The sequence below is a fragment of the Syngnathus leptorhynchus genome, chromosome 18 (assembly GCF_054491065.1).
Source record: "Syngnathus leptorhynchus isolate UIUO chromosome 18, UIUO_Slep, whole genome shotgun sequence".
In the NCBI taxonomy this organism is placed as follows: domain Eukaryota; kingdom Metazoa; phylum Chordata; class Actinopteri; order Syngnathiformes; family Syngnathidae; genus Syngnathus; species Syngnathus leptorhynchus.
In genome coordinates this window covers 425,398-451,924 of record NC_141212.1, presented here as the reverse complement: position 1 = coordinate 451,924, position 26,527 = coordinate 425,398, and the positions used below count along the sequence as shown (strand labels likewise).

The 26,527-nt window shown below is 51.8% G+C and overlaps 4 protein-coding genes across 24 annotated transcripts in view; 2 read left to right on the top strand and 2 right to left on the bottom strand.

The window, feature by feature from the left end:
• Nucleotides 1-177: 177 nt before the first annotated feature.
• Nucleotides 178-3,332, bottom strand: LOC147042032 (potassium channel subfamily K member 2-like). The gene is made up of 7 exons (XM_085938273.1): nucleotides 3,302-3,332; nucleotides 2,536-2,858; nucleotides 2,348-2,465; nucleotides 1,914-2,074; nucleotides 1,498-1,693; nucleotides 1,201-1,343; nucleotides 178-537 (listed from the first exon to the last, which is right to left on the bottom strand). The coding sequence occupies exons 1-7, from the start codon at nucleotides 3,330-3,332 to the stop codon at nucleotides 178-180; spliced, it is 1,332 nt and encodes a 443-aa protein (XP_085794399.1).
• Nucleotides 3,333-3,923: 591 nt separating this feature from the next.
• On the top strand, nucleotides 3,924-17,295 carry LOC147042031 (fibrinogen-like protein 1). 8 transcript variants are annotated; one of them, XM_085937486.1, is made up of 14 exons: nucleotides 3,924-3,982; nucleotides 6,131-6,186; nucleotides 8,979-9,146; nucleotides 9,414-9,608; nucleotides 9,676-9,894; nucleotides 10,277-10,396; nucleotides 10,478-10,592; nucleotides 10,666-10,803; nucleotides 10,910-11,126; nucleotides 11,409-11,604; nucleotides 11,691-11,884; nucleotides 14,308-14,434; nucleotides 14,905-14,956; nucleotides 17,157-17,295. In XM_085937486.1, exons 4-11 carry the CDS (start codon nucleotides 9,471-9,473, stop codon nucleotides 11,829-11,831), a joined length of 1,284 nt encoding a protein of 427 aa, XP_085793612.1. In that variant the 5' UTR covers nucleotides 3,924-3,982; nucleotides 6,131-6,186; nucleotides 8,979-9,146; nucleotides 9,414-9,470; the 3' UTR covers nucleotides 11,832-11,884; nucleotides 14,308-14,434; nucleotides 14,905-14,956; nucleotides 17,157-17,295. The 8 variants fall into 8 exon arrangements, with proteins under 8 accessions (XP_085793612.1, XP_085793606.1, XP_085793611.1 ...); XM_085937480.1 differs by having other exon boundaries at nucleotides 11,268-11,604; XM_085937485.1 differs by having other exon boundaries at nucleotides 9,398-9,608; nucleotides 11,268-11,604.
• Nucleotides 12,693-20,238, bottom strand: snx9b (sorting nexin 9b). Of its 2 annotated transcripts, XM_085937478.1 has the most exons (19): nucleotides 19,916-20,238; nucleotides 19,042-19,128; nucleotides 18,638-18,712; nucleotides 17,917-18,024; nucleotides 17,563-17,622; nucleotides 17,171-17,339; nucleotides 16,388-16,514; nucleotides 16,180-16,264; nucleotides 15,972-16,097; nucleotides 15,761-15,878; nucleotides 15,557-15,687; nucleotides 15,382-15,485; nucleotides 15,210-15,313; nucleotides 15,051-15,128; nucleotides 14,871-14,947; nucleotides 14,334-14,423; nucleotides 13,861-13,975; nucleotides 13,689-13,780; nucleotides 12,693-13,622 (listed from the first exon to the last, which is right to left on the bottom strand). In XM_085937478.1, the coding sequence occupies exons 1-19, from the start codon at nucleotides 19,925-19,927 to the stop codon at nucleotides 13,575-13,577; spliced, it is 1,806 nt and encodes a 601-aa protein (XP_085793604.1). In that variant the 5' UTR covers nucleotides 19,928-20,238; the 3' UTR covers nucleotides 12,693-13,574. The 2 variants fall into 2 exon arrangements, with proteins under 2 accessions (XP_085793604.1, XP_085793605.1); XM_085937479.1 differs by lacking the exon at nucleotides 17,563-17,622 and having other exon boundaries at nucleotides 19,916-20,231.
• LOC147042029 (inactive ribosomal protein S6 kinase delta-1-like) overlaps nucleotides 18,242-26,527 on the top strand; it is a 21,133-nt gene continuing 12,847 nt past the window's right edge. For 4 of the 13 annotated variants that reach the window (XR_015068872.1, XM_085937469.1, XM_085937471.1 and 1 more), the window contains exons 1-16: nucleotides 20,857-21,231; nucleotides 21,310-21,456; nucleotides 21,897-22,052; nucleotides 22,137-22,220; nucleotides 22,363-22,518; nucleotides 22,639-22,741; nucleotides 22,812-22,984; nucleotides 23,060-23,148; nucleotides 23,245-23,341; nucleotides 23,438-23,497; nucleotides 23,570-23,679; nucleotides 23,777-23,876; nucleotides 24,023-24,154; nucleotides 25,594-25,629; nucleotides 26,086-26,206; nucleotides 26,352-26,467. Coding sequence is in view for 8 of the 13 variants with exons in the window: in XM_085937469.1 (XP_085793595.1) it covers nucleotides 20,968-21,231; nucleotides 21,310-21,456; nucleotides 21,897-22,052; nucleotides 22,137-22,220; nucleotides 22,363-22,518; nucleotides 22,639-22,741; nucleotides 22,812-22,984; nucleotides 23,060-23,148; nucleotides 23,245-23,341; nucleotides 23,438-23,497; nucleotides 23,570-23,679; nucleotides 23,777-23,876; nucleotides 24,023-24,154; nucleotides 25,594-25,629; nucleotides 26,086-26,206; nucleotides 26,352-26,467 (1,944 nt within the window). In the remaining 5 variants the exon portion in view is untranslated. Of the gene's footprint in view, nucleotides 18,400-20,854; nucleotides 21,232-21,309; nucleotides 21,457-21,896; nucleotides 22,053-22,136; nucleotides 22,221-22,362; nucleotides 22,519-22,638; nucleotides 22,742-22,811; nucleotides 22,985-23,059; nucleotides 23,149-23,244; nucleotides 23,342-23,437; nucleotides 23,498-23,569; nucleotides 23,680-23,776; nucleotides 23,877-24,022; nucleotides 24,155-24,518; nucleotides 24,752-25,593; nucleotides 25,630-26,085; nucleotides 26,207-26,351; nucleotides 26,468-26,527 lie in introns of those variants that run through there. The other 9 variants (XR_015068874.1, XR_015068873.1, XM_085937465.1 and 6 more) reach the window with 6 other exon arrangements.

Genomic DNA, 26,527 nt, shown 5'->3' with positions numbered 1-26,527 from the left:
CGTTGTCTTTGGTGCGCGGCGGCCGTGTTTGCGGTGGCGTGCTGGAAATATTTGTGTCCTTCTGTCGGCAACCCACGTGGCGTGTTTGTTTGCGGCAAAAAACCTCGCTGAACCTTTCGTAGCGCGAGAAGCACGTCCGTGACGCGGCGAAGCGAGCTCGTAAACATTTTGCGGCCCTCATTTGGGGTTTTCCACCAGGGCCACCTCCAGCCGCTGGGCAAAGTCCGGGCTGAGCCCGTTGAGGAAGAGGCTGCCGTTTCTGCTCAGGGCTCCCGGGGCGGGAGCGAGCGCCAGAGTCAGCTCGGCGTAGGCCTCGCGATCCCCGCCCAGGTTGACCGACGACAGCGCGCGTTTGCCGGGCGTCATTTCCTGGCCGGCCGAGGCGTTGATGCCCAGCTCCGAGGACAGCTTGCGCTTGATGGAGGCGGCGCGCTGGAACCGGTCGTAGATGTCCACGCTCAGCCGCCGCCGGGTTTCCTTGAACTCGGCCGACACGTTGGCCGTCCACTCGGCGGCGTGAGCCCGGAACTCTCCCACCTGCGGCGGGCGACAGCGTTAATCAGTAGAGGGCGCCGGTCGGCCACTGCTCCCGTTCTTTTCCCACCAAAGGATAAATAGCCCATATGGTTTGGTCCATGTCCAGAGCGCGCCCGTTTGGTCCGTGCGTGGGCTTCGTTAAAACCTGTGACGTGGACAGGAAGAGCAAGTGGCTGCTTGCAAGGGCGCTATTGATCGAGGCGCTCCGTCCCGTCCCGTGCGGTCCCTGCGGGCCTGTTGATTTATTTACCAGGCTTTTTGTTGACTTAAAGCTTCAGCACATTTAGGTGAGAACATATGTTCCCCCGCATCACACGGTTGAGCGCGTGCTTCCACCTCCTCATTCTCACTTTGCTCGTCCGTGGGCTCGGCCCAACGCGCCAAGCTTGGAATCTTCGGCCCTACCTAATTGGGCAACATTGACGTGATCAATTTGGAATGGGGCTAGCGGTACCGTACATACGTGCTCCGCTCTCGCTCTGCTCTCTCTCTCGCTCCACTTGTCGTGTAAATAAAAGATGAAGCTGCGGCGGCAAGCAAACAGCAACCTGCCTAGACCAAGCTCCCGTTAGCCTAAAGCTAACATACAATGGAAAACCTCATTGACGTGCTAAAAATAAGAAAAAAAACATGAAATGCAGCCGTTTTTCTTCCTTCACTAACCTCCTCCTTGGTTTTCTTGGAGATGACGCGGAACCAGTCGCTGATCATGCTGAGCACGGCGGCAAAGTACGCCAGACCCACCAGGATCCAGAACCACACCACCGGCTTGTAATACTTGAGGTACTCCGGACTCTCGGAACCCCCTGCACAAGCACAGCGGCGCCGATGGAATGGACACGGACATCTTTTGTTCTCGTGTAAGTTCTGAGTCTTGAGGCGAAAGGGACGGATGCTGCACCGCTTCGCTTTCTGCGCCAATTCACGTGACAGCCAAAAGATGGAGGTTTCACGACGGACCTTTTTCCCCGGCGACAAAGTCTCCAAATCCGATGGTGGTGAGCGTGATGACCACAAAGTAGATGGACTCCAGCGCGCTCCAGCCCTCGATATGCTTGAAGATGACGGCCGGCAGCGCCACGAAGATGAGGCAGCCGAACAGGATGAAGAGTAAGGTGGAGATGACGCGGATCTTGGTCTGGCTGACTCTCCACTTCTGCGCAGACGAGAGACCACAGCGGCGGGCGAGGGGGGACGCGCTCGCTCTTTTATTTTGCTAGCTGAGAGGGTTGGCATGGCAACCGCCAGACCCGCATCCGCCGCAAAGGCCCAAGGAGGCAAGCGTTCCAGAGGCACGGTGTCCACCGGGACACGCTTACGCCATCTGGGCCCCGTAAAGGTAAAAGGGGAAGACACCCAAAAAAAAACAGGCTCACCACGATCATCTTCTCCACTTTGGCGATTCCCTTGCCAAAAATGGTGCCCAGCTGGTCGCCCACGCCGGCCAACAGGAAGCCGAAGAGGGGGATCCCCATCAGAGCGTAGATGATGCAGAATATCCGTCCGCCTTCCGTGTGGGGAGAGGTGTTGCCGAACCCTGCCGGGAGACCAGAGCGGACATGACGTGACGCTGTGGACGCCTTCGTCGGAGTGCAATTAATGAAGCGCGGCAGTCGTCAGTCTGCCAAATGACATCGGGGGGACTCGTAATGACTTTGGGGACCGTAGCGACAGCGAACGGGATGGCCGTCGGCTCCGATGGCTCCGTGGCGCCGACAAAACAACAAAAACAGCACATTGCGTTTTGGTGTCGAGTCACCCCGACCGAGTCTGCCGCTCGCTCCGTCAAACTGCAAGTGTGCAAACTCACCGATGGTGGTGATGACGGTGCCGGCAAAGAAGAAGGCGGAGCTGAGGTCCCACAGGCTGCTCTGGTTGCACGAGTCTCCCGACGGATTCACACCCGCTCGGACGGCCGAAACCACTTGCTGGAGACGGACGATCGATCAGAAGCGTCAAGGAGAAAACTCAACAAGCGGCTCGGCTCCTCGGACTCACCTTGACCAGATCCTCCAGCTCGGAGGAGTTGACGCAGCCGTGGAGGGCCAAGAACTCCAGCTTGTCAGCCAGGATGGCCATCTTCCGGGAGCTCTCGAAGGGCCGCTCCAGGGCGCGGAAGACGGTGGCGCCGATCACCAGGTAGATCACCACCAGGAAGAAGATAGCCGACACGGTCTTCCAGCGCATGACGGTGGCGCGGCCGCCGGCGAGCTCCTCGTCCTCCTCGGCGCAGGTCAGCGCCGCCGGCTTGGCCGAGAACGACAGGCGGGGCTTGGCGTTGTGGGTGGCAGACTTAGGGTCAAGGAGATCAGGTGCGGCCACTGCGCACCGAGGAGTTTACAATCAATACGGAGCGGTGAGCAGCAAAGATGAATGCAACCGTGTACACAGACATCCTGCTCCAGAGACTGAAGCCAATGATTTGCCATCACCAATTTATACGACAAACACTACGTATTACATAACCGAGTTCATTATTCATGTTATCCGCGTGGGTACATGGAACGCAGCCTTGGCGGTAGCCGTCATCAAATATTCAAATACAGTATATTGGTATTCAAAAGCGCAATTATGGTTGGCAAGGTGTCCTTTTTGACAGCAGCAACATTGAAAGCCTTTCAACTGACAGCATCATTTGTTGCACTTACTTCTCTACCATCTCCTCTCTTCTTGGCTCCTTCCTCGGCAGATCTTATCTCCAACAAAGTGCAACCCCCTCCTCCTCCTCCTCCTCCTCCTCACTCGAGTTGTTGATGATTTTTGCCTGGCGTGATGGATGTGGGCGTGCTCCACATGGCTCCTCCGGCGTGTCGTCGCCGGCCGAGAGACAAATGCAGGCAGGACATGATGTTTCCTTTCGCTCCCGTTAGGCACGACAAGACCTCACGGGAGAGCAGGAGATCTTCTCTGTGAAATCCATTCAGGTGTTAGGGAAGCCTGCTGGATCTGCTGCTGGAGCACTTTTGCTGTGTGCCTTCAACGCTGGAGCAGACGGACTGTGATGCGAGCGCTTGTTTTGTAGGGAAGAAGAGAGGGAGGGGGGGGGGAGAGAAAGAGAGAGAGAGAGAGAGAGAGAGAGAGGGGTTGGGGGCGTCCACCACTAAAAATGATTTTGTTCCTCTATCATCAGCTGCTTGACTTGCTATTGATCCAATTTGCATGAACCACTGGTGCTAATTGACGTTCACCGCTGTCTTTTCCATTCTACTGCAATTTACTGAGTCAATTACTGCGGTTGTCAAACTTTTCTTTCTTTGTGCCTCTATGTTGGTATCACTATATGCTTTTCACCAAAACACTTCTATTATTATGAGGATTGAAGATGTATTTTCATTTTTTTTATTGACACCTGTGCATTTATGGCGATGCTGATGCACGTGCTGCGGGGGATAATTACGTGTTGACGTCACCGTACGTGCGCGAGCCCGCGCTGCATGTGGCTGAGGTAAGAAATGTCCGCCGCCGCCGCCACCGCCGCGACAATTAAAGAAATAAAATTCATTGTTGCGGCTCGCGTAATTGTGATGAATATTTTGTTAAATGTTGTCTTGTGTATATTTTGGGATCATGTAGTCGCTTAGTGGCGATTTTGAGCTGTTGTCTGTCGACGGATTGAGCTAATGTTGCTAACGCTAATTAGCGCGGAGCCTTTTCCGAGTTAGATTTTTTATGATTTCCGACTTCCGGGATAGCCAGCGAGTTGCAAGCTGTGCTCACGAGTCATATTTGCACTCAGGTAGGATGTTTTCATTTTACATTTTGTTCTCAATGGCACTGTATAGCAGGGATTGCCAACTGGTGCCCTCTAGTGGTCCGTGGCGGTGTTGCATTAGAAAAACACATTTTATGCACATAAGAATGACAATTATTTGAAGACATTGCAGTGGGTAGTTCGAAATGGAAACGTTTTTATAATTTATGGGGGTGGCTCCTCACTTTGTGATGTCACATTGTGAGGACCCGGTCGTTTTCTCCAATAGGAGAGATGAGCAGGAATGCTCAGACCCATCTGTCGAGGTAAACATCACTTTGTTGACGCATTAAATGACTTTTCATTTGAGTTGAATTTGTCAGCCAGTTTCAGCGCCGCTGACCTTCTCTTGTGCTCCGCCATCTCGGTCACGACTTCACGTCGCTACTATTTTCAAACAATTTCAGTGACGGTTTTTGCTTGGAGTGACGCAGCCAAAACCAAGCAAGCAGGAAAATGTGTTCACTCGAACAATATGACACATTTTATTTGCTTTGTCATTATCAAGTAGTGGGTGTAAACTTATGAGGCGGGAAATTAATTTAAATTTCTTCAGCTCGATGACTAATGGGGGGGGGGAAACAGAGGGGTGGGACTATTTCCTGAAGGTCAAGCGGACCCACGTCACTGTGTGTGTGTGTGTGTGTGTGTGTGTGTGTGTGTGTATTGGGGGGAGGCATATTCACTTAGGGGCTTTGTTGGCAGCATTTTTAACACGAATGGCTTTTTGGGATGCTGTAAATGGGAGAGAAAAGCTCATTGTCTTCAATGTCACCTTTCTTCTGACAAGTGCTCTTGAGCAGTGGGGGGTTAGTGAGGATAAATGTGGGGGCGGGTGGGCCGGCGGGCATGCCTGGGTTCCGACCAGCCTATGGCTGACAGAGAGGACAAAGGCTGCATCCCAAGTGATTGCACTACTGGGGAGATGATACCTTGATTCCTAGCGTCCCACTCATGGAAGCCACTTGTGGGTGGTGGAGCAGCATGTGGCTCATCATTCAAACTGTCAAAATTTGGGGTGGTCAATGTGTTGTGCATTCCGTGCATCTGAAAGATCGCGACCGCACTGGTTTTATCCTCCCCGGGCGCAACAAATACTTTTTGCGATTTTCCCAAATGGCGCCGAGAGACAATCACGGGCCAATCAATACCCGCCTGGAAGCTCAACTGGGCAGTCTGTGCCAGTCAATTGGACCTGTCGTGTTTGACTCCCGCCTCGCTCCTCCCCGCCTGCAGACACAAACGCCTGATTGCCGGGGAGTGCTTTCTTTTTGTCAAGAGAATTGACTCCTTCCTGAAGGGGAAAAAAGAAAGTCCACAGTGGGCAGGCAGGCAGGCCTGCTCGCACTGGGTGAACATCTGCCGTAAAGAGACCAAATCAAAAAGTCAATTGGGACTAGAGTCTTTTCTGAAGATATTGATGATCAGCTCACATGTAGCAGCAGATTCTGACTGTGCGACATGCCATTCATCAGACGAATCATAAATAAGCGGCAATGGCGGGCGGCGCTTTCTTGCGGAGAGGGCAAACGCCGGTGATTGATCATGACGGAGGCTCTCCCAGCAAATTGCGTGCGGCATCAGCAGTCACGGAGAGGACAACCTTGGAGGTCACGTGAGCATCCGTCCTCAGGGCTGATGCCACAATTGACATTCACGTGACTTCCCGCACTTGCACCTCAGCGTACGCGACGCAGCGGCACTGTGCTAATTGCAGCTTGTGTGGTTTAGTGCACGCGGAGCCCGACTGCAATTTGCTCCCGTTTGATTCCCGCTTATGTGTATTGATGTGCCAGAAAAGCGGGCCTGGTCGCTCATTTCCCTTTGCTCTTTCCCCCCCAGAGTCACGCTGGAAACTGGCCGACCGGCCGGCCATACAAAAGACGGACGGCGGCAAGGTACAGTACACCACGTTGGAAAAACGATGATTTTGCAACTTTATTTTTCTTGAACACTAAAAAAAAAAAATACCTACCACGTGCATTTGCGTGCGCTCGACGATTGTGACAGCCCTGACTGGCGAATGCGCTCATGTGGGTCGACGCAATTAGCCAAACCTCCCCCATAAATCCAAAGTGTTGATGTCGCCACGACCCTCCCGTCGTCATGAATCTGATCACGTGACGGGGCAGATGTGGTCGGTCCAGATGTCCAAGCTGCTGTTTTCATAACAAGGATGATGTTCGGAAAAAGGATTACCGCCCGAGCTTACGCGCCGCGTCGGTCGGTCGGTCGGTCCTGTTAGTTTGCAAACAATGCAAACTGCTGATAGTGGGGATTTACATCCCATGCGCATGAGTCATCCGCGCTGCCTTTTTAATCTGATAGTTGCATAAAGCGGATGGCTCATTAGCGGCGTCACCGCCGAGGCCTTTTAGCGCGTCCGGGTCAAAAACCACGAGGGGCCATTTAGCGCCGGTAATGGCGCCACCGGAAACCTACCGGACACTTCATTAGGTACACACTTTGAGCTAACTTGTTATCCAAAGTACGTATCAAACCTCAGAAGTAGTTCTCAATTCAAAAAGCTTTTCGGTGCGACAATTTGTCGCAAGTCACAACCGCTCACGAAAGCCACCAAAATTGGACTTGAAATTGATGAAAGTGACTAAGCTTTTAGTAGCACAATCGTCGGGATGTCGCTGGAAATTGGATAAAGCCGGCAATAGCTTTGGGGGGGCGGGCCACGTAATGGTCGACTAAATGCTCACACACAAACATCTCAAATTACATTTGCATTATGCAAATGCGAGATGGCGTGATTATTAAAGCGTGTGAGCACAGCAAGTTTAAAGCAAATACGATTAGGAGGTTGCTAGGAAGCGTCGAGGCACACTTAAGGTGTGTGTGTGTGAGTGTGAGACAGGAAGGGAGGGAAGGAGGGAGGGAGGGAGATGCAGTGCATTATGGGTAATACATCACTCACTCCTTCCACCTGTAGGTCCCTTTTATCCTGATGTCTTTTTTCTGAGAGGACTGATCTCATCCGAGCACGGCCAAAATGCTTTCCCCTTTTCCCCCCTCGTCGGCGCCCTTTCGTGCCCGCGCCGGCACGTTGCCATGGTTACCTGGGTGCCGTCACGACAAAATGTTATTCAACGGCGCGTGTACGAGCTCAGGCTTTATTGCGCTAGTGCAGTTTCAACTTGAGGAAACCGCAAAGGGTCGTCGTCGCCCCGCTCGCCACCTTCGCTGTGGTTTGGCCCCATTCATTTAGTCCACGCTCGATTAGCCGTCAAGGGATGTGTCATTGTCGCGGCCAAAAGTGCCTCCGTGGCACAATGCCTCTTCCCTCTCTGGTCAAGAAAAAGAACCTTACTAAAATACAGACTTCATTGTTTGGATTCCTTGAAGTCGCCACTGCGGGCACTCGTGGCCAACGACGAGGCGCTCTGAAACGCTCACACACTCGCTGTCACGTTAGGCTTAAAAGCAAACCTAGCCAGCCGTGCAAAAAAATCTGTCCTCCGTTGTGAAGTAAGTGCCCTCCCCCCAACCCTCTTCAATAAGAAGAAGCGGGGAGTCCACTACGAACAAAAGCCACACCACACCACACCACAATCTGCGACTGACGTCACCAGACGCTCTGATGAAACACTGGGCCTGCTGCTAGAGAAAAGACGCGCACACGCTGGGAGTGCGGATGTCTTGATAAACGCTGCGATAACACTTCACAGTACACCGCGCACAGTCATTAGTGTGGAACTAATAAGTGTCGGTCGCCGCCGCGTATTGACACATTGATGCGTCAGGCCCGCACAGGATTAACAACTCATTGACTACCAAAATGTGACCCGCTTACAACGATAGTGTGGATATTCTCTCTCTCTCTCTCTCTCTCTCTCTCTCTCTCTCTCTCTCTCTCTCTCTCTCTCTCTCTCTCTCTCTCTCTCTCTCTCTCTCTCTCTAGATATCTAGATATCTAGATATCTAGATCTAGATATCTATATATATATTTTTGCAATGCTGTATGTATGAAGTCTTTGACAGAATTTATGATGCAGCACAAAGACAATGCTGAGTCGCGTCATAGTGCCACCATGTGGTCGCAACCCTTCTGTAGGCACCACCAAAAACGTTGACCCAGAACCCCCGTCCGTCATCTTGACCATGTTGCGCCTTGTCTAGGGGCCTCGTTGAATGTTTGATTAAGGTCATCACACACACTTGATTTTGCACTCAAGCGGACTTGTCGTGACGTCATGCGCCGAGTGTCAAGCAAAGAGGAAGCGGAGGAGCCGGCCGGCCGGCCGGCGGCTCGGCGAGGGGATTGGCGTCATAATAGGATAAACGCCCCTCGTACGCCCACTCGCCCCCGGCAGGGCCCTTGGGAGATAAGCGAAGGGATTAGCCGGCCTGCCGCGCGCTTTACCCGGGGGCGGCAAATATCAAATATGCACAGCGTGCTCGTTTCCTGAAGTACCCTTCTACAATTGTCTTTGTCAAATCAAGTCACTTTTGAAGTGGTTGGAAAATCATTCAAATCCACTGCTTGTCTTTTCTTTCTTGAATTGATCTTTTGCATGTGTTTCCGCTTAAGCGTGGCACCTGTCTTGAAATTCAACAGCAGCTCCTCATTTGCCTTGCTCTCTCTCTCTCGCTCTCTCGCTCTCTCGCTCTCTCTCTCTCTCTCTGGCTCTCTCTCTCTCTCTCTCTCTCTCTCTCTCTCTCTCTCTCTCTCTCAGTGCAGTGCGTGCACGAATCCTCTTACAGGGGGATTATGGGCCTAAGATGTCTAGTGAAAGGGAGAGCGCAAAGTAAGACGCCACAAGACGGACATAGCCAAACAGTGGCCGAGCATGGAAAGGGGCCCAAAGCGCAGGGCCCAGGACGGGGTCGGAGATCGTCTCTCAATGAGGTCAGTTTTTTTTTTACATCCTTTACAAATACTTGAGTCGATTTTATCGGTACTTAACTCGAGTAGCTAAGGCGACCCGCTCCTCACAAGTTATCATTTGCTGCCTCGGTTCAAAGAAATGATATTTGACAGTTAAGACCATTTACCTTTTTATGAAGTGGCCGAGCTTTAAACACAAGATAGAACAGCGCAATAGGCCTTTCATTCAACCACAATTTGTGGACTATGTCACGAGCGTATGTTTTGAAAAGGTCTTTTCCTCGCTAGGCTCGGCGGGCCGAGCCTCACCCGGTGAAGTCCGTCTCGGGGCCCCGCTAGGCAGCCATGCGCTGGCCCGAGCCTCCTGCGCGAGGTTCGGCTCTCTGGGCCCTCCTGCTGCTGCTCTCGGGGGCGACGGCAGAGCAGCTGAACGCCAGCGGCCAGCACGGCGGCGGATCCCAGTGCGGCGACTACACCAACCAGGTACGTGACTCCTTAGACCCCCTGCAGATCACGACGGAGATCTTATCCCCTTTCCACCACCCTGCAGCCGACGGAGGACGGCATGTGCCGGCTGGTGGCCACGCTGCCGCAACTGGACGGCCAGCGCTGCCCCGACATGTTCCGCTGCACGGACGAGGTCTCCTATTGGCTGCGCCAGAACGAGGAGCGCGAGCAGCAGGTGGCCGAGCTGCAGGAGACCGTCCGCCAGCTGCACGAGGAGCTGCGCGACCACCGCCATCGCATCAGGCACTTTGAGCTGTTGCAGGTGACCCCCCCCACGCTAGATAGTTAAGATGCCGCCAATCCTTGCGAGTCGTATTTTCATTCAGAAGCAGGATTGGTGGCAGAAGCGGCCTCTGGGGGGGGCCTGGTCTCGTTTCCGACACTGTGCCGTTGCCACCGCTGTGCCGTTTCCACCGCTGTGTAATGTGTCGGCGGGTAGCCCCCGCCCCCCCCCTAACATATCCTTGACCTCGCTAACTAACAGGATTAGCTTCATGCGCCATGATCCACCGAGCCAATGAGAAAACACGGCATTGGGCCAAAGGTGGCCTCACGTGACGTGTGATGTTGCGCCTGGCAACGAGGCTTCCGGCCTCGGGCGTCGTCCTCGCCAGCGAGTCCACTTTGCCGCTGTCGTTTGTCAGCACGACGACGGGAGCAGTTCCAACGCCACCCGGGAGCGACGTTTCCACCAGATGGAGGTGCACTATGCCGAGGCCACCAGCTTGCTGCGCCTCCAGGGAACGCTCATCCTCAACCTGCAGGTACGGAGCTTCAAATGCACGTAGTCGCGTCCTTCCGAGCGCCCCGCTTAGTCGTAGTATTTTTTGCGCGTCTACTTTTAGAAGCAAGTTCACAACCTCAGCCGATTAGTGGAGCAGGCCAAGAAGAGCCCCGGATGCTTGATCAACGCAGTCCGGCCCAATCCTCTCATGAATAGCCAGCGGGCCTTACATCCGGGTACGCCCCTACCATCGACTTCCAGCAGAGGGTGCTTGCCGCCCACTAGTTGCTGTCCTTTGGCTTCCTTCAGAGATCCAGCACATGAGGAACTGTCCCATCGACTGCGCCTCCATCTACTACGACGGAGTGACGAGGTCGGGCGTCTACACCGTGGTGCCCTCGCTCGCAGCCCTGCCTGTGGAGGTCTACTGCGACATGGACACTGACGGTGAGTCGCGCATCCGTCCTCGCCGCAAAATGCACTGCGGCGTTGGCGTAAAACCATGACCGGGCGATCGCCGCACGGTGCAATCCCACGCTCACCGCCGTGCCAGGCGGCGGTTGGACAGTCATCCAGAGACGGGTGGACGGCTCCGTCAGCTTCGACCGCGGCTGGCGCGAATACCGGGCCGGTTTCGGCGACCTGCGCTCCGAGTTCTGGCTGGGCAACGACCACATCCACGAGCTGAGCGGCCACGGGGACTACAGCTTGCGAATCGATCTGGAGGACTGGAGCAACAAGCGCAAGCACGCCCTCTATCAACTCTTCAGGTGGGCGGCCCATTTCACGCAAGCACATAAGCCAAGTCTTCCACTCACTACCAAACGGGCACTCTTCCATATAATATTGACATCATGCTCACTGTCGCTCGAGAACCACTCGTTGCTCATCTCAAATCCTCAGCAGCGCAGGTTGGCCATCCATCCATCCATCCATCCATCCATCCATCCATCCACTAGGATCCCATACAGCGGTTTGCAAAGAAAAACGATCCGAGCGAGAGCCATGACTATAAACAGTGCGGACGTGTCCGTGTCGTGCGTGTGGCGCAGCGTAGAAGATGAGGAGCACCGATACCGTCTGCACGTGTCGGGCTTCGGCGGCAGCGCGCGCGACTCTTTCGGCTGGTACCACGACAAGCGCGGCTTCAGCACGCCCGACAGCGGCGACATCTGCGCCGAGATCTCCCACGGCGGATGGTGGTATAGCCAGTGCTTCTACGCCAACCTCAACGGCGTCTACTACAGGGTGAGTATCACGTCGAGTGGCAGTTTGGCGCAAACTGAGCAGGGCTGGCTGGCTGGCGTGTGTGCGTGCGTGTGTCCCGCCCGCAGGGAGGCCACTACGCGCCCAACGGTCAGCTGGGCCCCGACGGGATCGTGTGGCACTCGTGGAAAGACTCCGACTATTACTCGCTACGCAAAGTCACCATGATGATCCGGCCGCGCGCCTTTCGAAAACATCGCTCTCCCTGAGCGACCCTGACCACGGCGATGGACCGACTCTTCATTCCTGGACATTTTTCACGGTGACTGATTTTTTTTGTACTTTGTTTTGATTTTGTAATTTTTTTGGGTCAGCAAAAATGAAGGTTAAAGTGGGCAGATCAAAATATTTCTTATTTGTTACGATAATGAGTGCACGACAGCAGAAAGGGCGGTAGGGAAATCAAATTGTCTCAACAAAAGTCCAATAAAATTACAAGTGCAGCTCAATAAGAAATTCAGTCGTAGATTCATACAAAAAGCCAAAGTCAATATATATCCGTGTATATAGATGTATATATCAATGTAAAAATATATGTATCATGTTTTTCATGTCATAGTCTTAATATCTGGAAGTGGATTAATTTAGGCTTTTTACTAGCCGGAAGCGATGATATTCTCAAAATAAAATCAAACTTTCATCATGTGCAGTGATTCCGAGTCAGTGCCTCGTGGTCAACCATGAGTGCGTGCAAGAGATGGAGAGAAAAAAAAAAAAGTTTCATTTTAATGACAGGGTTGTTCACGTTCTTCTCTGGCGTGGACAAAGTCAATAGCTGTGCATGTTGCTCTCCAGCTGCACCCGATGACGGCGGGAGGGAGCTAAAAGGCCTCTTTCACCCACGGCCACAGGGCTGCACAAACCCCCCCCCCTTTGACCCCTTGCGTGTGCGTGCTCATTCGCATTCCATTTTGTCTCTCAAACGCAAGAATCTGTTCAGCGCAGATAAGGGCCTCCCTCCCTCCCTCAGCGTGCACGCACACACGCACGGCAAGCATAGAAAACGAGGCAAGAAAAAGTGGTTTTAGCAATTTTCAGTTCATTTCTAGCCACAAAGAAATGTCCGGAAATGAGCAAAACAGTTATAGTGTGTATTTATTTGATGAATTGTACACTCACCAGCCACATAGAAATAAGAGCCAATGCACCTTCATCAAAGTCTGCCTTTGGACTGAGCAAAACGGAACCTTACTTACATTGTACATGATGCAACCGTGATCGATCGGCGTGCTTTTTATTAAATACATACATTTACCGTAGATGTGTCTCACAGGATCTCAAAACGAGGTGAACGACAAAATGATTACGAGCCAAAAGCAAAACCAAATTGCATATGCGCTCTACAGCTCCTGCACCTTCATATATATTTATAGAGATAGATAGAAAAAAAACAGAATCAGATTAAAGGCAGTGGCAATTCATTGGTAGTCTTCAAATGCGCTTTGGGTCTTGAAATGTAAACGTCCATCAAATGCAACAAATGGAATTGGATTGAAGCGCTTTCAATTTTCATTTCAACTGAGCAAGGCACGTGGGTCGAGGACGGGAAGGGGCGGAGCTCCCTGTCTTCTGAGCGGAAAGTGCAGGAAGAAAGAAGGCGAAGCCGACACACACAAACACACGCGCGTGCACATTTCCTTCGAGGGAAATGTACAATAGCACACATTCATATGAAAAGGCACGGCTAGCTTTTCTGAATTGGATTTGGAAGAGCTCGGAGGCTACAGTGACATGATTATTTCCTCAGTTGTTGAAACTGCGGTTTAGTGCCTTTTGTTCCCGTCACCAGCTCGCTGATCTTATAAACAAAAAAAAGAGGAAGAAGAATTGTGTGCCGCACTCAGCGCTGGGCCTCTCCGCTTTGCCATTTAGCTCTCAATGAGAAGGGAGGGAGGGAGGAAGGGAGGGAGGGAGGGGGGTGGAGTTCTTCGGCCAGACCTCCCCAGGCGCCTTCACATTGTTGTGAACTGGCTGTGAGCTTGTCTCAGCTTTGCGGCGATCTGCCGGTGGATAGAGAGGCGAGGGTTAAGGGCCGTCCAATCAGGTGCCAGACGATCCATTTTTACCGTCTCGTAAAACTTGACTTGCTCTTCCAGGTAGAGCTGCATGACCCGGTTGTAGTCGTAGATACGGTTGCTATGGAAGTGGTTCATCTCAGCTGGTCACGTGAGAGCAAATGGTCAGACCGCGCCAGCAAAGCGCCGCCGCCTCGCTCGCACGGGCGCATGTGCAGCTTACCTTGTAAGGCGTAGGACATGGTGCTGACTCGTTTGGCCATGGTGACCTTTTCCTGAGGGCTAATTTTACTGGTGGCCACCAACTTGTCGCCTTCCTTCACTTTGTCAATAGCGGCCTAGCGGTTACAAAGCGGTTCTGTAAAATGGTTGCGATCCACGCCAAACTAAAACAGCGCAACATTGGAATCCTCAAAGGTATGTAAGAGTTTACACCTCTAGGGGGAGCCCAAGAGAAATCATAACCTGACTACTTCTTATTTTGAATTGAGGAATTTAAAAGAAACATTAGGAGCAGGGCAGACTTTAAAATAGGCGTGAAGCTCAGAAAAGCAAGTTGTTTATACAAACTATGCAGATGTGTTATGCTTACACTGGTAGTCAATGTACAATATTGTTCTGTGCCCTTTAACCAAATGTTTTTTTTTTTCTTTTTTTTGCCTATTGTCAGAGTTGTTCACGTGGAGGCCGCTGTACCTTATGGACGCCAATTGTGTCCGGGAAGCATCCAAGCAAACCTTTGTACTCGTTGTTGGTCTCCATGAGGAAGTGGAGATCCTTTCTTGGCTGGAACCAATGTAAGGCACACAAACATGGGGAGGGGGAGGGAAAAAAAAAAAGTCTAGATTACAAGCAGAAGGAAGCCGATTGTTGCGGTTAACGGAATCCAAGCAAGGAGTAGCACACCACTGATAAGCGGGAACAGGAAATGTGTGATTCTATCTATCTGGATGTACCGTACGTCTGCTATTCGTCACTAGAGGGGCATCAAACGGGGAGACTTTTGAGACCCGACAAAAAAAACAAAGGCTGTCACCAACACAAGTGACTCGAGGTGCTTGTGCGGATGGGCTCAGGCTTACCGCGCATTCTCCTCCAGGCCGAAGCCAAAAAAGAAGGCCACCTTCACACTTTATTTAATGGCAACACTTAGCACAATGTACAAACAAACGTGTACAGTACATGTTCAGAAGAATTTGATAGGAATTGGAAGCGGAAGTCACGAGCACCTACCTGCTCTGCTACCAACTGCGCTATCTCCTCGTAGGTCTTCCCTGCGGCTGTCATGGCATCCGTCAGCGTTTCCTCACCTACAAGAGGTATGATTATTATTTTTTTGCATTCCGATGCACTGGCGTGTCTACTTGGTGGCTAAGCGCGGCCATTCCAATTTTGCGCCATGCCGGTCGGTACCTTGGTATCCGCTGCTGGTGAACACCGAGGAGAGGTTCTGGAAGGCTTTACCGATTCGTTGGTATTCTTTGGGCAGAGCTGAAGTCACAGAGGTACACGGGATTCAGCCTAACGCCTGGCGGCCAAATGCGGACGGACGGACGGCGCTAGGTTACGTACGGCCCGTGCATCGCTTCCAGTGCTCGTTGCCCACTGTGAGGATTTCCTTCACCCCGTCGTCCATTGCTTTGGTGAAGCGGCTAAACTGGTCGCATTTATTCTCCCTGTGCGCCAAAAAAAAAAGTTTGGTGAGCGTTTGTGTCACCTGTTGAGGGCCAATTCTTTCACTCACACTTCCATAGGATCCAAGTCGGGAGCCTCGGGCTCGATGGTAGTGAAGATCATCACTCCCACCGTCTCGTCCTTTTCTGCTTTTCTCTTGCCAGTTTTCCAATCCTGCGCAAGAGCGGCCGGGCGACGCCTTCAGTCGGACGCAAATCGGGCCTCAGAGTAGATGGCGGCCGTACCTTCTCGTCCTTATAGGTGAGGAAGAGCTGAAATACTTCGCTACTGGCAACGACAGGGTGCCTGCACATGCGGCTCATCCAGCCTTGCAAGCGCTCCATTCGCATCTTGATAAACTCCTCCTCAAAGCGCCCTGGCGTGCAAAAGAAAAATGAAACCTCACTCGTGCCCCACCCCCCCCGGGTCGCCGCAAGCGCGAGACTCACCTGTTACCTGCTTGTCCGGTAACGACGGGATGGGAATGGCCGAGCCAAATTTGTCCAGGAGCCTCTCATAGAGCCAATCAAAGTGCTTGTATCTGTGATTGACGGGTCGGTTGGTGGTCTGGAAGGACGTGGCCAAGAAGGCCAAGAGTTAGACGCTTGATGGACGCGGCGGCGGCGGCGGCACGTTGCCGGCGGCGACCGGCTCGCTCACGTTGGCCGTGATTTGGTACTCGATGTAACTCTTGAGGCCGTACATCTTGGAGCCCTTCTTGGGGTCGGCCACCACGCAGTCCAGCTGCGATTCCGGGTAAAGCCACACCGGACCGACCCCGCCCATCTGTGCTTGGGCAAAAAAAATATTCTTTTTTGAAGGAGCCCCTAAAGCAAGATGGCAGAGAACAATTTCCAATAGAACCTACGTAGATGGTGAGCTTGTCCTTGCCCTTTGCTGTCTGCTTACACAGGAGGTACAACTCGGGGCCAGACTTTGAGAAGCCGGGAAACCTGAAAGAAAACAGCAATGGGACTCGCTCTTTCTTCCAGCCACTCTCCCATCCGTCGGGTTTCCACGCCGTTCACAACCTCGTGGGCTGTGGCTCGGACAGACCTGACCGTTCCGTTTCTTACTTGAGTTTCATGGAGGCGTGAGCGCCGCCTCGCTGCATGGCGCCCCCGTCTCCCGATTCGGCCTCATTGAAACCCCCGGCCGACTTGTCGTCCCACTCGTCGTCCCACTCGTCGTCGTCGGCGGCTCCTGCGGGCGGCCCAGACGGACAAAAGTCAGGGCGGCCGGGATGCCGCGGTCCCGCACGCTGGGGCTAGAGATCATCCGGCCCCGAGCGATGCGCGCATTAGGGAGAAGCGAGGAGAGATGGCAAATTGGATGATTAGCAGTCATTTTCAGCCCGCCTTTGACATATTTGATCACGCCTTATGCCGATTTGAACACAAACTTTCAGCAGTACAGTGTTAATGCAAAGACCAAAAGTCGTCGCATGCTTTGAATGCTTGCCCCACCCCCTCGCAAAGAAAAAAAAAATGCCATGGCCACACCATGCATAGATAGATACCTGTGTAATCAATAAGGTAAGGATAGGGGTAGATGTCTTTGGAGAGAGAGAGAGAGAGAGAGAGAGAAAGAGAAAGAAAAAGTCTGTTCATTCTGTTCCATCTGCGTTTTCCTTTTGCAAAAACAAATGAAGAAATTGAGGTCAGGCCTCATTTGGCCTGCTTGACTCATGCGTGAGTGAGTCAAGCTTTTCCACCGCTTGGTGCGAGATCTGCCGGGTCAGGCGGCACACAGCTGCAGAGCCGTGCTTTTGTTTCTTTTTCTCAACTTCCAAGGGGGGAGAAAAAAAACAACAACACTTCAGAGCGTCAATATGTGTGTGCGCAGGGCTCGGTGACTACCTGGACCCTGGTAGGCCTGAGGGTGGCCGTGAGAGGCGCCGGCCCAGGAGTCGCCGGCGGCCGCCTTGCCCGTCTGGGTGCCCTCCGGATTGGACGCCCAGTTGTTGGAGGCGCCCGCCGAGGGGTCCGTGCTCCACGAGGACCAGGGGTCGCCGCCGTTGCGCTCGGCCTGCGCGGGAGGGACCACAAAAGTAAGGAGCTTTTCATGTCGACCGTTACAAATTACACGGCTGCCACACATGCGCTCCACACCAGCCAACAGTTAGCGTGCCATCATGCTGGTCACAGGCAACAGGAGGCGCCAGGGGGTGCAAAAAAAACCCCAAAAAAACATGGGGGGGGGTAGACTTCATGCCGCTCAGCTCTGCCGACCACCCCCGAGTGGCGGTTACCTCATCAGGGTATGGGGAAACTGGGGTGTCGGGTGGGGTGTTCGACCCCCTAGCGGCCACCTTAAGGGAAGGGAGAAAAGGTCACGTCATCGCGAGGCGCCCACAGCCAAGCAGTTGAGGGATGGAGCGGAGGGGGTCAAATGGAAGTTGAGAGTGAGCGTTTCTTGACTCATCCGCTTTCCCTTCCCCGATTTGTACTGATGCAGCAGTACACTCATTTCCTGGAAACTTCCTGCTAAAATGCAAACGTGACCGAGCTGCCGCGCGACATATGTGGAGCTCTCTCTCACTTCTGCATTTGTGTGCGTAGCTCACACGGGTAGAAAAAAATAAAACAAGATCGACTCCACTCACCTGGTTTTGTGTCCCGGCCGCGGGGGCAAAAGCGTCAAAGAAGGACAGATCAGAATTTGTGACGCTGCCAATGTTGGCGGCCGGCGGCGGAAGGGCCGACTTGTTGAGCTGCAGAAGGGAAACCATTCCAAGTTGAGTCTTTATGACTTTTACAGGTGCATTCCTCCAGGGTAACTAACGCCACCGCGTTCCACTGGAAGCTCAGACAGCAACAAAAAAATGGCCAGAGCAACTGTGTGCTCTGCTCTCCTTTTCATTACAATCAAAATCGAGCCTAATCAAAGCAACATCTCATCTCATCATGTTTCTGTTCTTTTAGTTGAAACGAAGGCTTCGCCCGGAGCAGAAAGCAATCTCTGGACTGGACCTCGTCGGAGCCCCGCCGTAGCTACGATGACTATCTCAAGGACTTTGTGAGTCCTGACCTCGGTCGGCTGAATCTCAAAGAGTAACAAACAACGTGGCTGGATATGTCTGCGTGGGGTAAGCCTTGACTTTTAACTGTCTTTTTAAATCCGCCCAATCAGCTCAACCGGATGGGCAAAGACGACGAGCGAGCACAACATCCTGTTGAGATTTGGCTTTCAAGCTGCGGCGCTATCTGCTTGCGTTTCTGTGCCCCCCCCTGCGGCGCTATCTGCTTGCGTTTCTGTGCCCCCCCCCCCCTTTCACAATACAGTACAGAACGTATGACATTTCGTCGTGTACGTGCGTGTGTCACCTCGATGTAGTCTTCAGGCACCAATCCCACATCCCCTCGGGTGTTCTGCGCTTCAATCCAGCCACCGCCAATTTGCTGGAACCCAAATCAGACATTTTGGATTAATCAGCGAAGCAATCGAGAAGGTCGGAGCAAGCGGTATATTTGCGCAGTCAGGCCACGATCTGACCCAAAAGGGCCCGTGTAGAGTTAGGTAAATGTCCAAAGCCCAGCGAGTGGCGCAGCGCTCAGGCTTTTTCGAGCGACTTTGCAAAGTTGCCGCTCGACAAACACAGCCAGGAGACCTTTGAACTGTCGGCCACCGACAGTGACATCATGTTTGCGCTCTTCCTTCCTTCCTTTCTTCCTGCGGCCTGTGTTTGTGCACCAGTTGAGAACTCCAATTTCATCAAAGTCCAACTCACCTGATTGGTGATAGTGACCGTTTCGCCTTCTTTCACCGTCAGCTCATTGTTTCCCGGCTCGGCGGTGAAGTCATACAAAACCTGTGCCTGAGAGCAAACACACACACACAAGGCGCACTTTTCAGCTATTTGTCTGTCGACGGAACATTATTAACATATTCCAACACGAGTCGCCTCGGTGGTGCGCTCATTGATCAAACAGGACAAACGGGTTCCCCTTTGCCTGTTTTCCGCTGAGTCGTAAGCACTATCGGTGTCAACCAAAAACAAGTACGGGGGGGGAAAGCATGCTCCCGACAAGCGCTACGCATCACGAGGTCACTTGAGCAACGTCAACACAATGGTTTCACATTTACTACAGTGCATGCAATTCCAGACCTACAACAATTCTTACAACAGCTCTCAAAGAGGTTTGTTTCAAAACTGCACGTTTGAATTGAATAGGCAAAGACGTGCAAATACTGAGAACCAAGTCCTAGTCATTTTCACCTCATTTGGCTAAACCGGCCGGCCGGCGAAGACTCCATTTCCCAGGTCGCACCGCGAGCAGCAAGTGACCCGCACTTGAAAGGTAGTAAAATGTCACAAGACTCTTTTAATGAGACATTTCTCCACCATCGGGCAAACGTGAGCACCAACTGCTCCCCGATTAGACTTAGCCGCGCGTTTTGCGCGCAGAAAAAGCGGATGTCGTTGCGTCTCGCTTTGAAACTTTGACTTTCAAAGTTACTCGAAAGCTAACGTGAGAAACTGCAACAGTCCGTCAGACAACCAACCAACCAGCCTGCCTGCCAGCCAGCCTCCACGAAGGCAATGCAAAGCACCTCAAGTTCGACTTGCCATTATTCCAGCCTGGGGAAGTTGCCGATCTTACCTTTAGTGCCATAGTCGAAGCATTTATCACTCATTAGAAAAAGAAAAGCGACAAATCATGCAGGCAGGCCCCAGCAGTCGGTTTGGAGGCTTTCCACTCAGCTGGTCATTTCCTTCCGCTGCTTTTCTTCTCCGTGACGTAAACACGGCGGTTCCTGTAAACAACCGCAAGCAAAACACTTTTCAAGGGAACGAAGGCCCAAGTGGGTCCGGCCGGGGTGTAAACGCAGATGAGATCCGTCCGTGTTGGTTCGGGCCGCCCTGAGCTGTGTGGATGCGGGCTGGGTTGGGCTGGGCTGGGCTGAGCGCGCGAGGGAGGGAGGGAGAGGAAACCGGAAAGATGGACCCGATCCGATAGTGCTCTGGTTCGGATCCGCTCCTCTTAATATTTATTCAAATCATAACACGCTTGTTAAAAAGGTTTATATAGCTTTACATTGCGTCAACCTTACTTTAGCAACACCGCTTTACAATAAGGAAGTGCATTAGTTGTTTCATAAAAATAGATGGAAAGAAAAACAGTTACACTACCATCAGCACAAATATGAGGGCTAAATTGCACGTGGACCAATTCTTTTTGAATATAAGATATAACGTTGGCTGGTTTTCAAATAAAAACAACAACAACGTAACTGTTGAACGATCGTTTCTGTCCGTCAGTGTCGCCCTCAGGTGGCTAAAAACTGCGTTGCAAGTCTAGTCAATGCACTCCGACCTACTAAACGGCTAGAATACAAATATCTAACGTCAATTAAAACCTTTCCATAGGAATTTCAGATTTTTTTCTTCTCTCCCGATGCTGTCCTATCAATTTTTTCCCAGGTCGACACCCCGGCACCTGCTCATATTTCAACCAGATGACGATAGAAGTGATGGATAATGAATTGTATGACGATAAGGGAGTTTTGGCGAGGGTGTGGTATGTTTGGGGGGGGGCGGGCGGTATCACATGGGTTTATCTAGCACTGCAGGTGTGTTCAAAGGGTGGGGACGCTATTTGGCTCCTCAAGCACACGCACGCTCCAAAAGCTCTCCGGCCTCAGCTGGGACATCATGCTGACTCTCCTTCCCATCCTGTGTCTGGTCTGGAGCCAAGGAGCGCAGGCGTCAGATCCGGACCTGCCCTTCATGGACTACCTGGACAACCATCACCTGGTCTGCATCAAGTGGGGCTTCGATGACGAGCAGGGGAACATCACTGTCAAATTCATCGTCAACACCACCGGCTGGGTGGGCTTCGGCCTGAGTCCCAACGGAGACATGACGGGAGCCGACCTCATCATGGGGGGCGTCGGGCCCGGCGGGATCTACTTCAAAGTAAGTCACGTGATCGAAGCGAGGCCAGATTTGTGTTCTAATGCATGTTTTTTTTGCTTTGTGTTTTGCTTGGTGCAGGATTATTACGCGACGGCAAATAGCTACCCGGTGGAAGACCGGCAGCAGAGCTACACGCTGCTGTCCCTCGAAGAAAGCGACGGGCAAACACTCGTGACCTTCTCCAGGCCCTTCCAAACTTGTGATGACCAAGATCTCCCCATCACCGTGAGTCAGACTCGAAACTCTTTTCGTAGCGCGCACCCCGTCCGAGCTAGACGTGAGTCACCGAGCCATGATAAGCTCGGAGATGGTCACTTTCTAACTTTGCACCTGGCAATTTTCTTCTCTTGTGTTGAAAATGCCTTTGTCCTTTGTCAAGCTCAAGTTTCATCTAAGCTGCATTTGTGGGTCTTCTCCTGTTTCGCTCCACTGAATGCTTCCATAAGATCTTGTCCACTTTTGTGTTCCGATACGAGAACGCGTCATAGCAACACGGTTTATTCTCATTGAAAAGGACGTAATCCGACACGGTTTTGGTCCAGAATCGTTTACGTGCATGCGTGGTTACTATATACCTATAAGGGTCAAAGCGGCGATTGGCGCGTCGCCTCGGTAACGAGCTTCTTTCGGAATGTCACCGGTCGCTTTTTTTTTTGTGCCGCTAGGCCCAAGCCATGAATCTGATCTACGCTTACGGAAACACGGATGAGATCAGCTACCACGGGGCCCTCGCCGGCACCAAAGAGATCAACCTACTCAATTATGTCTCCAGAGACACGGCGGCGGCAAATGGAAACTCCATCAGAGCCACCGTGGAAAACGTAGGAATCAAATCCCACTCCTGTTGGGTTCCACGCTTGGCAAGATTTTTTGCAAATCAATCATTGGGTGTGCATTCTTTGTAGGTCATCATCCCTCCGCAGGACACTTATTACTACTGCAGGGTCATGAAGCTCCCCACCTTGATTGGCAAGCATCACATCATTCAGGTATTTTCAATTTGTCGTCACCTACGAAATCATTTCATCCCAGAAAAAAAAACCATTGGAGTGCAATTTTATTTTGTTTCTCGCGGAATTGACGGAACAACTGGTTCTCGACCACGCACGGACGGCATTTGCACGCTTTCAGATTGAGCCGGTGATCGAGAACCCCGACGTGGTGCACCACATGCTGCTGTACAGCTGCCCGCCTTCGGTGACCAGGCCCTACGACGGCGGTTGCTACCTGGACCACTCGGGGGCCCTCTGCCACGCCATCGTCGCCGCTTGGGCCCTCGGAGGCCAGGTGGGCCGTCCGCCTCGCCGCCTTTCTCCTTTGACGCGTCTTGATCAATAAATACAATTTTATATATATTTTATAAAATAAAAATCTTGATAAATCTGTCCGCCGCCGCCGCCGCCGCAGATCTTTGACTTTCCAGAAGACGCGGGCATCCCCATCGAAGGCGGCGACGGCTCGGCATTCTACCGTCTGGAAATCCATTACAACAACCCAAACAACGAATCGGGTAGCCTTTTGACGAGGTCTTCGGCGCGACCGCCTGTCGCTGAGCCTCGGCTGTCGTGCTCCTCCCGCAGGCAGGACCGACAGCTCGGGTCTGAAGCTGCACTACACGGATCGACTGCGCCCGCACGACGTCGGCATCCTGAGCGCGGGCGTGTCGCCGTCCGGTTCGATCAATTACGACATTCCTCCCGGAGCCACTAAGTTCCGCACCTTCGGTGTGTGTAACACCAGTCTCTTTTCTCAGGTACGTGGCTGCGGCATGTGGCGATTTCCCGCACGTATTCCCAATCTTCTCCCTCTACGTTTCTACCCTACGCAGATCATGGACCCGGTGCCAGACTTGCAAGTTTTTGCCATTATGATGCACACGCATCTAGCCGGCAGGGAGGTCCGAGTGGGCCATTTCAGGTAAGAAAGGGAGAAAGGGCCACAAACACGTGTATGTATGTTTGTGTAACCTGTACTTCATTCATTCGCGGTGATGAGCACGCTTGTCGCCGATAGAGACGGAGAGCAGTTGGGTTTCCTCGCCGCCAATCCCAACTATGACTTCAACCTGCAAGAGATCACCAGATTGGGAAGCATCAAGACCATCAAGCCGGTGAGCCTGCCGGCTTTCACGTGACAAAGCCAGTCTCCCGCGCTGGCTGGGAAGTCCGACTTTTAATTCTCAAATGCGCGCCGCTGTCTGCTACAGGGAGACGTCATTGTGGTGGAGTGCTCCTACAACACCTCCGGGCGAACAAAACCTACAGAGGTAAGCGTAAGAAGCAAAAAATCCTAGCAAGCGCAACTTGAATGCCTACCGAGCACTTGTGGCTTCACGCAGATGGGCTTTGCGACCACCGACGAGATGTGCCTGGCCTTCCTGCTCTACTACCCCAAAATTGAGATTGTAACGTGCATCAGCTGGCCCAATATATCAAACCTCAACCAGCAGTGAGAGCCTTCTGCTCCAAACAAATACTTTTGCTTCAATTAGGCAGGCGCATGTATCGTGAGATGGTCCTAATTATTTGATATGAATTTCCCGCAGATTCCCTTCGGGAGGCTCGCTTTCAAACCAACAAGAAATCGCGGCGTACGAGAACCTGGTGAAGAACTTGTCGCAAATTCAGATCGTATACACTAATAATGTAAGACTTTTTCTGCTCATGGGAAAATTTCATGCGCTTGTCATATTCCTCATGACACACTAAACAGAACAAAGCTAACCGTAAAACCTTCCCATTCCAAAGAAAATGTGAGACCTATTGCTTTTGGCTTTTCTGCTTTCCGACAGAGCCGACTCGGCATCAACCCCAACGGTCATGTCGGCTATATGATGGAAACGCCAACTTTCCGCTGCGGGCATACGGGCAACGCATCGAGCAAATGCACATCCCGGATTTGGCATCAAGCGGCGGTCCTGTTGGTACTCCTCTGGATTGCTCTTTTCTAAACAATCCACAGACACCATCGTCTCATTCGGTTTCTGTATTTAGCAAATATTAGGATTCATATTCACTTTGAGGATATTCCTTTCAATGCAGTTAGTGTTTAGCATTGTGAGAGTAGTTTGCACCAGTGATCAAATGCTCTGCATTATTGTCATTGTTATCAATTATGCCGCATCACAGTTAGATTTGTGATTTTTGCATTGTCCTTTGATGAATGTGAAGTTTGCCATATAGGATTGAAAGGTGTGGTGGAGGAAATGCATTGCACCAATTAAAAAGCACAAACAAAACCAAAGAAAAAAACGTTTCGGTGGTCTCACACGTAACGTAGGACGTAACGGTTTCATAGATTTGGCCGAGCGTCGGTCGGAGTGAGCTCTCACTCCTACTGGCATTTCGCCGCGGCTGTCAAAGTGAATGCATGTGTACGGCGTCGCCGGCTTCAAGCTTTCGGCAATGTTATTATCAGAATGATATCGCAGCGGGACAACGGGGATTTCGCTCGTTTTTATACCGTCACGGAGCCCACGAAACACTCGAAAGGCTACACAGTTTACAAAGTGACCGCGCGGGTGAGTTGCCAGCTGTGGCTAATAAAGATGGTGCTATGCAGCTAGCTCGAGCTAAGCTAGTCGAGCTAATGTGATGCGAACGCCTAACGGTATCCCCGACAACATAGCAGCGTTGCTGCATTTGTGTGTTTGTAAGCTTATGGGCTTTCTAAAAATACCATGAGTGTTTTTGTCACCCTTGGGGGTTATGTAATTGCTTAAGCATTTGCCATCACAACCGTAAATGAACCTGACCCAAAGCCAAGCGTAAACTGCGTAGCCAAGTGGTTCGCGACGCTTGAAGAGGACCCAGGAGGTTGGATTGATCTCATTTACAGGGGAATTTACTGTGATATGACTCTACGGCGTGTTCCAATGTTACCTTCACATTATGTACAGGAATTTTGAAATCTGTGTTCAGCAATGCGCGATCTGCGCAGCGGTGTGTCAGGAATACCGAGGAAGTAAGAAGTTTGCGTACGCACAGATAGATGATTGACGTAGCAAGCCTGAAATACAAAATCGACGTCAGGGCAAAACGCGGACTAAATACTTTTTGATGCTTTAAGCAAATGTCATTTATCCCACTAAAATGGGAAACTATGACCGATTAGAGTTGATCAATGCGTTATTCTTTATTTAGTCTCATAGATAGATACTTTATTGATCCCCGGGAGGAAATTCAGGAGCCAGCAGTTTGATACAGACCATCACCTTCAAATTTACTGGCGATGTCTCCCTCTTCCCCCGGTCATTCACCATATAATGCAGCCATTGTCCCCCTCCCTGCTCATATTTGTATCAGCCCTCCCTTACAAGAACAATTGGATTACAATCTTGACTCCTCTTCTGCTTTTGCACAGATCATTTCTAGGAAGAACACAGAAGACGTCCAAGAGGTAAGACATTTTTCACTCGTTACTTGGAGTAGAAGTAGGGAACCCTGGTCCAACAAGCACCGTATTCTCTCTTTGCTGCAGCACAGCACACTCAAATCATTACAGGTTTCCACAGAGCTTACTGATCACCTGGTTTTGGAAATCGATGAGTTGCACAACGGGGAGACACGGCTCTCGCAGGACTAGGGTTACCGACCCCTGACTCTGTTGACTTGGCTTTTGAGTTACGACGTCCACTTTGGAATGCAGCGCACTCTTACCCGGAAGCCGCGCTAATGCATTCAGCATGATGTTAATGAAAGGATGACTTCAACGGGGAGTGAGACGAATTTCTCGCACACGGTCACGCAGTAAAGAAAAGTAGCGACTGGATCCGTGCGTCCGGACTTGAGTTTGTTTGTTGATTTTGTTTGACCCCATCGCATCGCACTGCGCTGTCTTGTCACTGTTGTCCAGATAACGGTGTGGAAAAGGTACAGCGACTTTCGGAAACTTCACCACAACCTCTGGCAGCTGCACAAGAGTGTTTGCAGCCAATCGGAACTGTTTCCTCCCTTTGCCAAGGCCAAGGTGTTTGGTAAGTTTGTATCAAATACATTTGTCTTGGCTCTCTCATGTCTAAACATTGTGAGATCCTGTTCTGCCTCCTAGCCATTGAGGATGAGAGAGCCAATTTGTAAAGGTCACACTATATGGAAAAATGTCTCTTCTTTGACGTGGAGGTCGCTTTGATGACTCCGTGATTGAGGAGAGGAGACAGTGCTTGGAGGATCTGCTGCAGTTCTCTGCCAACATTCCCGCTCTGTACAGCAGCCAGCACATCCGCGAGTTCTTTAAGGTGAGACGTCGGCGCCATCGAATGCACATGCGCGAAAGCACGAGCCCCAAATCTGGACAC

Bases quoted from the DNA above. Each gene is read 5' to 3' on its own strand.
- snx9b (XM_085937478.1), bottom strand. The intron at 15,129-15,209 runs GTACGTAACCTA...CTGTGACTTCAG, and splicing joins CTGGAAGCGATGCACGGGCC to CTCTGCCCAAAGAATACCAA. The intron at 14,424-14,870 runs GTAGGTGCTCGT...CATTGGTTCCAG, and splicing joins CGCAGTTGGTAGCAGAGCAG to CCAAGAAAGGATCTCCACTT.
- LOC147042031 (XM_085937480.1), top strand. From the start codon at position 9,471: ATGCGCTGGCCCGAGCCTCCTGCGCGAGGTTCGGCTCTCTGGGCCCTC. The intron at 10,397-10,477 runs GTACGGAGCTTC...GTCTACTTTTAG, and splicing joins CGCTCATCCTCAACCTGCAG to AAGCAAGTTCACAACCTCAG. The intron at 10,593-10,665 runs GTACGCCCCTAC...GGCTTCCTTCAG, and splicing joins CCAGCGGGCCTTACATCCGG to AGATCCAGCACATGAGGAAC.
- LOC147042032 (XM_085938273.1), bottom strand. From the start codon at position 3,332: ATGTGGAGCACGCCCACATCCATCACGCCAG. The intron at 1,694-1,913 runs GTGAGCCTGTTT...TCGTCTGCGCAG, and splicing joins AAGTGGAGAAGATGATCGTG to AAGTGGAGAGTCAGCCAGAC. The intron at 538-1,200 runs GTTAGTGAAGGA...CGCCCGCCGCAG, and splicing joins CCAAGAAAACCAAGGAGGAG to GTGGGAGAGTTCCGGGCTCA.